This window comes from Prionailurus bengalensis, chromosome D1, assembly GCF_016509475.1.
Source record: "Prionailurus bengalensis isolate Pbe53 chromosome D1, Fcat_Pben_1.1_paternal_pri, whole genome shotgun sequence".
Lineage (NCBI taxonomy): Eukaryota > Metazoa > Chordata > Mammalia > Carnivora > Felidae > Prionailurus > Prionailurus bengalensis.
This window is the reverse complement of record NC_057346.1, coordinates 71960741-71973073: the sequence shown is the minus strand read 5'-3', so window position 1 is coordinate 71973073 and position 12333 is coordinate 71960741. Positions and strand designations below refer to the sequence as shown.

The 12333-nt window shown below is 49.7% G+C and overlaps 1 protein-coding gene across 1 annotated transcript in view; it reads right to left on the bottom strand.

The window, feature by feature from the left end:
* INSC (INSC spindle orientation adaptor protein) overlaps positions 1 to 12333 on the bottom strand; it is a 90478-nt gene that overhangs the window by 32487 nt on the left and 45658 nt on the right. The window contains exon 6 of the mRNA XM_043580735.1: positions 11118 to 11243. Coding sequence (XP_043436670.1) covers positions 11118 to 11243 — 126 coding nt within the window. The remainder of the gene's footprint in view (positions 1 to 11117; positions 11244 to 12333) is intronic.

The window sequence follows — 12333 nt, the reverse complement described above, 5'->3', positions numbered from 1 at the left end:
CAGAGGATTAGAATCATCTAGGAAAGTTTTAAAATACTCATGCCTGTGCTTTACCACCAGAAAATCTGATTTAATTAATCTGGGGTAGAGTCTTGGTATCAATATTTTTAAAGACTCCTCAGTGCCAATGGGAATCCCTAGTTGAGCACCACTGTTCCAGAAGTAACTGTGATACAGTAGAAGCTGCACAATCTTAGGAGAAAATCTGGCTTCACAATTCAGCTGTACTACTTGCTGACTTGGTGAAATGAGCAGGTTACTCACTTTCTCTAAGCCTGTTATCTAATCCTTAAAAGTATAATGATATATCACAGTTAACAATGAAATCATGAAATATTGAAAGAATTCCCCCAAATGAGTAACAAGACAGATATCCATTATCAACACTCCTATTCGGGGCGCCTGGGTGGCGCAGTCGGTTAAGCGTCCGACTTCAGCCAGGTCACGATCTCGCGGTCCATGAGTTCGAGCCCCGCGTCAGGCTCTGGGCTGATGGCTCGGAGCCTGGAGCCTGTTTCCGATTCTGTGTCTCCCTCTCTCTCTGCCCCTCCCCCGTTCATGCTCTGTCTCTCTCTGTCCCAAAAATAAATAAAAAAACGTTGAGAAAAAAAAATTAAAAAAAAAAACTCCTATTTCACATTTTACAATGACTGTAGCCAATACGATAAGACAAGAAAAAGAAATAAAAAAGTAAAATCAGAAAAGAGAAAGCAGAAGTGTCATAATTTATGGATCACATAAATTGTACACAATCCAAATCTGTATAAAATCCAAAAGAATCTACACACCAGTATATTCAAAATTGCATCTTCTATGTATCAGCAACAATTAGAAAATAATAATTTTTAAATAACACTTAATCAACATAAAAACATACCCAGAAATGACTCTAAAAAATGTGCAAGACATTGACATTGAAAACTCAAATTATTGCTGAAAGAAATAAAAGCAATCTGCATAAATAGAGGTATACTACATTTATTGACTGGAACACCCTATACTGTTTAAGATGTCAATTATCCCAAAATTTATTTATAAATTTAAAGAAATCTCAATCAAAACCTTAGCAGGTGTGTCTATGGAAATTAACAAGTACATTCTAAAATGTACATACAGTGGCAAAGAGTTTAGAATTACCAAGATAATCTTAAAGAAAAACAAATTTGGAGGATACTACCAAATATCAAATTTTATTGTAGACAACAGTGACTTGGTACCATATTGGCACCAGAATGGACAAAAAGACTAACGGAACAAAAAAAACTCTAGAAACAGACTCATGCGTATGTCATCACTTTACTTACAACAATGGCATCACTTTAATTAAATGGTGAAAAGATGGTCTTTTTGATAAATGCTGTTGGCTTAATTGGATATCATATGGAAAACACTGAACTTTGAATGTCATTAAAAAAATTAATGTGAAATAGATCATAGACATAAATATGGAACGTAAAACAATAAAGATCCTGGTAGAAAATATAGCATATCTTCATGATTTGGGGGAAAACAAACGTATGTTAAATGAACACAAGAAGCATCAACTACAAAAGAACAGATCAATAAACTAGACTTTACCTAAGCTAAGCATTTCTATTCATCAGAAGACACCATTAAGAAAATGAAAAAGCAAACCACAGGCTGAGAATAGATATTCGCAATACATATACTTGACAAAGGATTCATATGCACAATATATTTTTCCAAGTTTAGAATTTAATAACAAAAAGCCAAAGAAGTCATTTTTTTAATGGGCAAAAGTCTCAGACAGATATTTCACAGAAAGAGATAACCAAATGGTCACTTAGGATATGGAAAAATGCTCAAAATCATTGCTTATTGGGAGACTGAAATTAAAACCATCATGAGAGATCACTCTATGCCTGAGCAGATCACAATCAGGGCACTTCATGTCCAGCTATCACAGTGTTGCAAAGGACTTCATACTTCTGAAGCAACCCAGAGAGAATGAAACACTCCTTGGGAAACTGTGTCGTTCCTTATCTGTGCCAGTGTTTCCCCATCTCCTCTCCCTCCCTCATGCTTCTCTAAGTCTCTTCCTCTTTCTCATCCCCCTTCTCTCTCCCTGTGTCTCTTTGTCTCTGAGTGGGACTAGAGGCCCTATTGCTTGCTGGCAGGGACCGAGGACACTGGTCCTGGCTCTGTGCTTTGGGAGACCTGTTGTCAGTGCTTGGGCTGTTCCCAGGAAGTGGGTCCTCCCTGGTCAAGTCTGCCCCAAACCTATACCTCTCTTGTCCCCTCAGCCTCCTCACTGTGTCCCCTCCCCTCCCCAGCAACTTCCTTTCCCCTGCTCACCTCCGGACTAGCACCTGTTCTGCTTCGGAAGCCAGAGGGCAAGCAGTGCTGGTGATGCTGTCTCCATCTCTGCACCTGGTCCAGTGCCCTGAGGAACCCTGGCTTCTCTGTAGTACAACTTCCCTTCTCCCCAGCGTTAGCATCATGTTGACCTCGGACTTCTTATTTAATGGCTGCTCTCACCAGATCGCTTGTGGTGCAGCCTAGGTGATGCACTTTGACCAACATTTTACCTTGCCCGGTTTGCTGTTCCTCACCCCACCACAGACATGCACATGACCACAGGATTCCACAGGGGACAGAGGCACCCAGCTCCCCTCTGACATCTCCTAGAGAAACAGCGCCCCCTCAACACACACCCAACCCCAGGGAAGAGGCACCAGAATTCCTAGCCCAGCCGGCTCAGCACTTCTGACTTCTGTTCATCACAGTTGTCTTCCAGAATTACTTCACGCGTCCCACAGTACCAACAGAACACACACTTCCCACCAATAAATGAGAAGACTGAGGTTCCTAGAGATTAGAAAACTTCCTTCTGGGTCCCCAGCAAACCAGTGGCCAAGGAAGGGCTGGCCCCAGGTTATCCCCACTAACCCCCAACCTGGGGACAAGGTCTGCTTGGGGACGTAAGAACTTGGGCTCAGAGCCATAGGAGAAGGAGGGGATGGGAAGCTGGGACAAATTATTAGGGACGGATGGTATAAAGAGCATCTCGGGGCATTCTGTCCTTACTGAAGAGACGCTTACAATGTCTGCACTCCCTGCTCCCACCCCACACCTGGGTGCAAAACTGCTCACAGAGGCCGTGCCAGGCTGTAGCTGAGTGAAGTCACATGACCTGCATTCTGGCCTCAGCCCTGCTGCCAACAGTGGGAATGCGGGGTTGCACATCACTGGGTGGTAACAGTAACTGGGCCTCCACCCTGTCTTCTGTAACGAGGGGGAATGCACCAGAACTCTTCCAACAGTACTGATCCAGTCATGCAGCAAGCACTGTTCACCTAGGTATGCAAGCCGCTTCCCTGAGGGGGATGGGTGACACGGTGTCTGTTGGTAGGAAGCTTAGACAGAGCTCCGAGGCCAGGCAACATGGAACATGCTCCAGGAGCAGCACCGGGTACAGCGTGAGCACCAAGAGGGAGGAGAGGTCAGGAAGGCCATTCAGAGAAGGGCACTTGAGCAATTTCAGCAAGTGCAGGTGAGATGCCCTCCAAAGCCACCCCAGCCCAGGCAGGTGCTCCGGGGCAAGGAAGGCCTGAAGACATTTGGAAGAGGACTCTGGCAGGAAAGGGGAAAAACTCCCATTCGTGGCACACAGACTCATTTCATCCTCACAGCCCGCAAGGAATGGATTAACACTCTACTTTACATAAGGTGAGACCAGGGCTCAGAGGGGATGCAAGGTGAACACACACTAAATGCTGAAACCGGGCGTGGAAGCCAGGCCTGCTTACCAAGGGGACAATGTGCTGGAGGCAGCTTGCTCACAGGGCACCTCCGTGCCAGGCCGAGGGGCTTGGGGTCCAGTGAGAACTGGGGGGCTTGGGAAGGGTTCTGGAAGTCAGAGACATGTTAGATTACAAGATGTATCCACATCCTCCTGCTAGAGGAAGTTAGGTTGGTAGGAAGAAGCTCCTGTTGCCTTGAATTTGCAAATCTCCCTCCCCACTCCCATTCCCTACTCTCCTCCCCCCCACCCCCCGCCACACACACACACACACACACACACACACACACACACACACACACACAAGATACACTGTGCCTGATCAGTGGTTCCCAGCCCTGAGCCCACCAGCCTTGTCAGCTCCGGAAGAGAGCCTGGGGCAGTGTGACAGGGTGCCACTGCTGCTCTTATCCACCAGGGGCCGCTGCTGCATAGCGCATGGGGACCTAGAGTCGGTGTCAGAGAGCAGTTGGCTCTGAGCAGCACTTAGCTCACTCAGGCTGCCAGGTGTGTCCACGCCTTCTCCAAACTCAGGTTGTGCTTGCGCATGGGGTGAAGTTCCCCAAGCCAGCAGGGCCTTCCTTCAGCCTGAACAATACTGGCCTGTAATCCCAGCGTGAACTCCCGAGGTGGGGTGGGGGGCTTGCACGGAGGTGGGACAGTGTGCCTAGTTTTGTTCTGGTCTCTTCACATCCTGGCCTCCTACAAGTCCCCTCACCCCTGCTCCCGAGGCAGAGGGACGAGCTTGGGGGACTCAAAACTCAGGGAAGCAGATGAACCACACTCTTTCTAGACAGCCCCCTTGCAGGGAAGGGGAAGGTGACCGTGACAGTCCCGACTCCTGTCTGTCTGTCACAGCACAGACAGCAGACCTGGAACCCTGGGGTTCTCTGCACTGTCCCAACCCACTCCCAACTCAGTCAAAGACATGGGGGCATGAGGGGTGGGGGAAGCTGATAAGCCCGGGTGGGTTGAGCCCCAGGTGGAGGGGCATCTGGGATCTCCATTCAGAAGTGTTCTCGTCCACCCCCCTCTCCAGCAGCTACTCGTAGGCAAAGAAGGGGCTGCAAGTTAAACTAAGCAAAGATTTCTTGCCCCACTCTCCTTACCCAACCTCACTGACACATTTATTAGAACTGACTCCATCCAGATAGGGTAGCTGCCTTGCCCTGGCGTCCACACACTTCACCCTTTTCAGCTAATGAGAGTGTGGAGGGGAGGCTGTAGCAAACGGAACCCATAGCTGGGACCAAAAGAATGGGGTTCTCAGTCCAGGCTCTGCTCTCCACTGTCTCTATGCCTTTCAGCCTCAACGTACCCCTCTGTACATTGGGCATAACCATCTCTCCCTGCCTTCCTTACATAGTGATTTTGAGATTCAAATGGGCAAAAGAAAAGAAAAACTGCTAACTTTTTTGGGGTAATATTACCTATTTATGACCACCTGCAACCCTGTGAGGAAAAAGCAGTGGGGAGAAAGTCCTTTGAAACAGCAGCAGAAGTGGCAAAACCTCTTCATCAGTCCCTTTGCACCCGCTCCCTCCTGCCAAGGGTCTCTGGGATTTCAGTAGCTGGATCCAGCACCCCCTGATTCCAGCCCAGACCTTCAGATGTCACGGCACCTCAATCCCGAGAAGCTGGCCCAGGAAACAGTGGAGGGGGAGGGAGCTCCATGGGGACAGACAGGAATTTTTCCCATTCCTCTGATGATTTCCTCCTTGGACTTGATATTGGGCCCTCATCCCTTCCCCCCTGCTCATCTTTAATTTCTCTCCATTTTTAATTTCTCCATCGATTTTCATTAAACTCTCCCTTTGGCTCCAGCACAGGGTGAACTTCTTATTTGAAAAAAATACAACGAGGAAGGGGATGAGAATAAAAAGAAGCTCTTTTGAAAGCAAGATTGTGTCTGGTCTTAAGGCTGGAGGAAGCAATTATTAGAACTTTCTTAGAGGTTATCTGAGGCCATCTTAGCATTGGGCTTTGAGTGCCCCCCTCCCACCCCTTATGGCCCTGGACCCATAGGTCCCTGCCCTTCAGATTCCCAGTCTCTCTCTAGTCCCCAGCCCCCTCCAACCCCATCCTGTCCCCTGGCCCTGTCCAACCCCAGCGCCTGCACCAACAATGCCCTGGCCATCCCCCTAACCACTTAGAACATCTGCTGGGACTGTTGTCAAATCCTCGGAACTCAGCCTCTTTGGGAGCAGGGTTTCTACAGATCAATCTGAAATGGTGGAGACAAATGGGCAGGGAAGCAAACACAGGCTGAGAGCTCCCTTGTGCAGGCACCCCACTGAGCACCGCGCCCACGTTGTTGTATTGCACCATTGTATCCACATTGTTGTGCTGCATCATGGCAGCTCCATGAAGGAGGAGGTGTCCCCATGTTATAAAGAGGAAAGCAAGGTTGCTCCCCAGCCCCCTATCTGGCTCCCCAAGCCCTACAGTCCTCCCCCTTGGTAAGCCAGTCCACCTTCCCTGTTCAGTCCTGCAGGAAAGCTTCCTTGACCAGTCCAGGCAGGCTGGGTCATTTGGCCACCCAGCCTGCGGTGGGTCCCTCTGCTCTTATTGGGGTGTGTATGGCTCTGGGGCCTTCACTCCCTCCTGGGCCCTTGTTTTCTTCCTCCAGTCTTCTCCAAGGTGGGGTTCAGAGAACACTGTCTCTCCTTCTGGGCCCCAGAGGTCACTGAACATAGAGCTCCTGAAAGACTTCCAGCCCCACCACCGACTGGCCAGCTGTGGAGTCTCTCTGCCTTTACTGAGGCCACTTTCCCTTGGCCTCCCTGGGAGCTCCTCCTTGGCCCTCTGAGCCCAGCTCTATGGCCTCCTTGCGGCTGCCTTCACCAGCATCCCACGCAGAGGTTGTGCCATCAGCCTGTGGCCTCTGACAGCCATGGGACAGCCCTTTCCACTGTCTAAACTTCTGGGCTTCTCCCCGGCCACCCTCAGTGGGAGATGCTGGGTGTGCTGTGGCCAGGATGAACCAGACCTCTGAAAAAAGGATAGATTCTTGAAAGACCCTTCAGATACCTCTGGAGCAGCCTTTACTGTGTCTCTGATATCTCACCCCTCCAGCCCTGTTGGTCTGAGCCCTGCCCAAGCCAACACCCACGGCCTGGCTCCCTGGAAGCCATTCCCCTGCAGTCCCTACTTCAGAAGGGACAGCTCTTCTCAAGGCAGCACAGTGTAAAGTACATGCTTTAACCCCAGCCAGACTTGGTTCTAAAGCTCTACGTTTATGAGCAGAGGGGACACAGTTGCTGAATCTCAGGTTCCCCATTGGTAAAATGGAAAGGACGTGAGGACTTGAGCTCTGGCCCCACCCAGCTTCTCCATACTGTGCACCGGGTGGCGTCTTTGACCACGTCAACCCCTCCTCCTGCCATGTCAGTGCCCCCCTGCCCACCGGACTGTAATCTTCCTCAGGCCACTGATTTTCTAAACCCCAGTGATCAGCCTTGCACCTGCCATAATCGTAATAGCTACCATTTGTCAGTGTCTATCTATCCTCCTCTGACAGTGCTAGGAGGTAGAATTCATCATGCCCATTTAACTGAGGAGACTGTACCTCTGGGAAGGTGAGTAAATTCCTCAGGGAAATGTAGCACAAGCTCATAGGTGGAGAAGGCTGGGTTCCAAACCAGGAGAGCCTGCCTATCAAAGGCCGTGGTTTCCCCACTGCCCTGGGCTGCTTCTCGGTGGATGTGCCATGAGGGAGTGGATGAGTAGCATGATTGGTGGGCGATGGACTGAGTGAATGAATGAGTGAATGGATGACCGGATGGCGGAAGGAATGAGGAAGCGGATGCCGAAGTGATTCCACAGAGTGAATAAGTGAATCCACGATTGAATCTAGGACCACACAAGATCCCCAAGCCAGGCAGAGCTCAGGCATCACGCGGCAGAGTGCCTGGTGCCCTGGCTAGACCCACACTTCTGACAGTGAGGTCTGTGCATGATTTAATGGACCCCTTCAGGGTTGGAGGGAATTGGGGGTGGGGTGGGGGGGAAAGCCACATGACAAAGATGAATTTCACCAAATCCAGCACATTTCTCACTGCCAATTAATTAGGTGGCCTCAGTGAGGAGCTCAGGCCAGTAAATCAGCCGAAGGCTGAAACTTTGACATTATCTGGCTAGTGCATGAATTGGGCCTTGTGAGTGGGTAGCTGGCAACAGCCCTGGGCACCACACTCCCCATCCCGTCTTTGCCTCACCGGTCATGCTGGGGTTTCTACAGTCCAGCCTGTCTCTAGGCTTCTCCCCCCTCCCCCCTAGATGCTAACAACAGCCAGCCTCACTGGAGCCTCTGAGGCCAACGCTCAGCAGCCCAAACCACACAGGGCAGGTGTCGGCAGGACCTGGGGGAGGGGGCGTGGCAGGGGTGAGAGAGGCCCTGGCCCTTCCTGGCTCTAGAACTTCTCATAACTTTGGAGGCAGCATGATAGGAGGAAAAGAAGGTGGAAATCGGTCTCAACATGTCAGATTTGAGTCCTGGGTCTGCATAATGGTTCACAGCGCAGGCTGGCTCTGGCTGGGCAGAACTGCCGTTACAAATACAAGGCTGCTAGACCAATGTTTAGCTGTGTGCTCTTGGGCAAGGTGCTTCACTTCTCCAAGTCTCCCATCCTTCTAGCAACAGGGAGGATAATCACAGCACCAGAGGAGTAACCATCATCCAACACAATGGAAGGGGGGGCTGAGCAAAGTGCCCACCCAAAGCAAGTATTTGATGTATGTTAGTTATTGTCACGATGTGCTCGTTACCTGTTAGGACCAGGGTCAATGAACGTTTTCTGCCGAGGGCCAGATAGTCAATGTTTTTGGCTTTGTGGGGCTGTATGGTCTCTTGCAATTACTCAATTCTGCTGCTGTGGCACGAAAGTAGACAGTCAACAGCTACGCAAGTGAGCATGCCGGTTCCACTAAAATTTCATGGGTCAAAAACTGTAAATGTGAATTTCGCATAATTTTCATGTGGCACAAAATGTTATTCTTCTGATTTCTTTTTTAACTATTTAAAAACAGAAGAAAAAAAAAACATTCTGAGCTCATGGTTGTCTCAAAACAGGCCACGGGCTGAATTTGACCCACGGGCCACGACTTGCCGCCCCCTTGCACTAGAATGGCAGCTCCATGAGGACAAGGGGGGTTGTCTGTTCTGTTCACTGCTAAACTCCCAGCACCTAAAACAGTGCCTGGCAAAGAGCAGTAGATAAATATTTGCTAAAAGAATGAATTATAAGCCGTGTATTTCTGTGCGACAAGTCATTTCCGCTCTCCAGGTCTCCGCTTCCTCATCTGTGCAAAGGGGATGCTTGCACACGCAGGCAAGCATCAAATGTAATTAGGAGGCCTGTGGAGCCACCAGGCAAGCTCAACGGCAGTACAGTGTAGGCGCTGTTCTGACCACCAGGGGGCTCTTCTCAGGCCGACCTCATCCCCACCTCTGCCTGGCAAAGAGGTGTTTCAGGAATGTCTGTGTATAGAAAGTAAGTTGCCAGGGAAGAGAGGAGTGCCCAGTTAGGACTACCTTCTCCTGTGCCAGTTGGGGGTGGGGGGTGCTTATTAGCACATTGGCCAGGAGCAGCCAGGTGACCTTGATTTAGCTGCGGGGGCTTTTAGGCACTCTGAGAGTATCTAAGTGAACCAGGGAAGAGGTGAGGTTGACTGGGCATTAAACTCAGGCAGACGGGGTCCAAATTCTGGCTCTAGAATGTACTTTGTGACTTTAGACAAGTTACTTAAACTGCCTGAGGTTCAGTTTCCTTGCCTTTAAGATGGAGACATAAAGAGAGCTCACCTCACAGGGTTCTAGTGAGTTAAAAAGGGATATGTGTTGGGGGCTAGATCAGCACAGGCCAGGGCAGCCCCTGCAAAGATGCATTCATGCCTTCTAGCTTTGGAGCAGCAGCAGGAAGGTGGAAGGAAAAATATCCTCCAGACTTCCCAGCTGCACAGGTTTTTAGCTCTAAACAAACAAACAAAAAAAGCCCTGCTGGTTTTCTTCCCTGGATTAAAAATTTCCTGCTGCTCTGCAAACTCTCTGAAGCCAAGAAATCCACGGCTTTTGGAGGACTGGTGATTTAAGTCCCTTCTATTTTTTCCCACCTGTTCTTCCCAGTAACCAGCAGGAAAAGAAGGTGAAAAACAAAACCAGTCTGGCCATGTTTCCACTACCCAAGGAAGAAGATTTTGTGGGAGAAGAGAAGATTATTCAGCACGGAAAGTTGGAGGTGCCCAATGCATTAACTTCCTGGAGCCTGTCTGTTTTGTCACTGTCCCCTTTCCCGTTCCGCTGTCTATTTAAGCACACATATACAAAGGCTTCCACCCCTGCAGGAAGGGGCGCTCTGCCCAGGGGGGTGGCACTAGCTCTTCCACCATCTTGCTTTGGGACCTCAGACGAATTACTTCCCCATTTTGATCCACAGCCTTCTCATCTGTAAAATGAGCCAAGTCCCCATCTATCCTCCACCCTCAGCTAAAAGCATCTCTGAGTCCATGATCCTACAACACTGTCCCATAACCTGAGTAGATTTGGAAAGAGGCAGGTGGAAAGTGAGACGACCCTCTGACTAGGAGTCCAGACCAAAGTGAAGACGCTGGGGGTGGGGGGTAGGTTTTCTGGGAGCTGGGACCAGACTGTGGGACAGGGGTACAGAGGAAGGGGAGCATTTTGCTTGCCCCATCCCAATACAGACCAGACTCAAGGTATGCCCAATCTCATCCCTACAACCTGGAGAGAGTGGGGAAGGGGGTGGTAGCTAGAATTAGTCACATCACCCTAGGTTGGCCAGGGGCTGAGGCACCTAGGTCTACCAGATCACTACCTCCCCTCTGGCCCCACTCATCCCGTGCCATGTTGACCCAACATATACTTGGACTTCGGCTTCAGTTCCCCTTACCTAATCCCTCTGTCTTGGTTGAGCCCCACTTGCTTGCCCAGGCCAATGTCCGTCCTTCTCTTGCCCACTCTGTTCCCCAGGCAGCAGGATCCTCCTCCTTCACTGGGGCCATGAGTGAAAGACCAACAGCCCTGAACTTTGACACCACTCCACACCCTACCTGCCTGCCTCCTGCTGTGTTCTGCCCACTGGACCGTTGGCCTCTCTACCCAGGAAGTGCTGAGTGCCCCTCTGGGCCCTGCCCTTCCTGGCCAAATTCCTCAATCCCTTTCCTTTTCATCAACTTCCATAGTCAAAATCCCAGCAGCCTCACTACAGCAATGCCTGGGAAAAATAGGTTCTTAGAGGAAGAAGCCCAGGTGGTCACCACATCTGTCAGGCCCCGCCCACTACCCACCTGACTCAGAGACCTTGAGCCCCACCCAGCCAGCCAGCTGTTCTCTTACCTTCTCCAGCTGGTGGACACCCTCTTCCACACAGCAGATGGAGGCCAGCGTGCGGAGCGCCTGGGGGTACAAGCACCGGAAACTATCCTGCCGGCAGACTTTGAAGAGGGCTACGACACCACCCTCCTGCCAAGAAAAAGAAAATGTCACTTCACCTCCCTGTGTCACCTTTCCTGGGGTTGACTCAAGAATAATTGTCATCCCTCACTCAGCTGATATGCTTTTGGGTCTTTAGGGCAGCAGAATATGCCAACCCCAAACACATCACTTTGCCGTAAAGATTATTTTGAGCCGAAGGCAACTGAGAAGAAGCAGATATCAGAGGTCTCTGCCCTCCTCCTATTTGCCAGAAGGAGGACATAAATTTACAGAGATATCCCCCTTTCCCTTTCTATTAGGAAGGACAAAAGTTAATCACCAGAGATAACTTTAGACCCGTACAGCCTGGAGATGCCATCAGGGGAATCCTCATAACAAACTTTACCTACTATCCTTCATCTATCACCAGTTTTCCATAGATTTGCCTTCCTACAACGTGCCACTCTTAGAGACTCAAAGTGCTCTTCAGGTTGCCTGTTATCTGTTTTTTTTAGTTCTCTAAAAATGTATTGTTCTCTTGCTAAGAGGCTGTATAAGTTCAAGTTCTAACCAAGCTTCTGAGTCACTCATCTCTGAGTGTTCCCATGTGTAATCGTGATGCATATGCTAATAAACTTTTGCTTGTTTTTCTCTTAAGAGAAAATTGTAGCCCGATTTATAGGGCACCAGCCAGAGAACCTAAGAAGATGGTAGAAAAAAAAGAATTCTTCCTCACCTAAACTACACACACACACACACACACGCACACATGCACACACACACACACACACACACACACACACACTTCCATGCTCAAAAGCATACTGCAATGAAATGCCACCTCCAAAAGTAATGTCACCCTTGATGGTCCAAACTGGAAATAGGACTGTCCAAATGCTTCTGAGGCTGTGGTGCCAGGGGCTAGGGCAGACATATTTGTGAGGGCCAGCCTCAACACCAGTCAACACTGTTTCCACATACGTGGCAACTCCCTCTCAGCAGCCTGTCACAGAACAAGCCTGGAGTCCTCAGAAATAGGTTCTAGAAGCAAGTCTGAGGCAAGTGAAGGGAACTGAAGCCTAGTGCCCTGTGCAGGTTCTCCCTCTGCCAGAAAACACCATTACTTCTCAGATCCTTC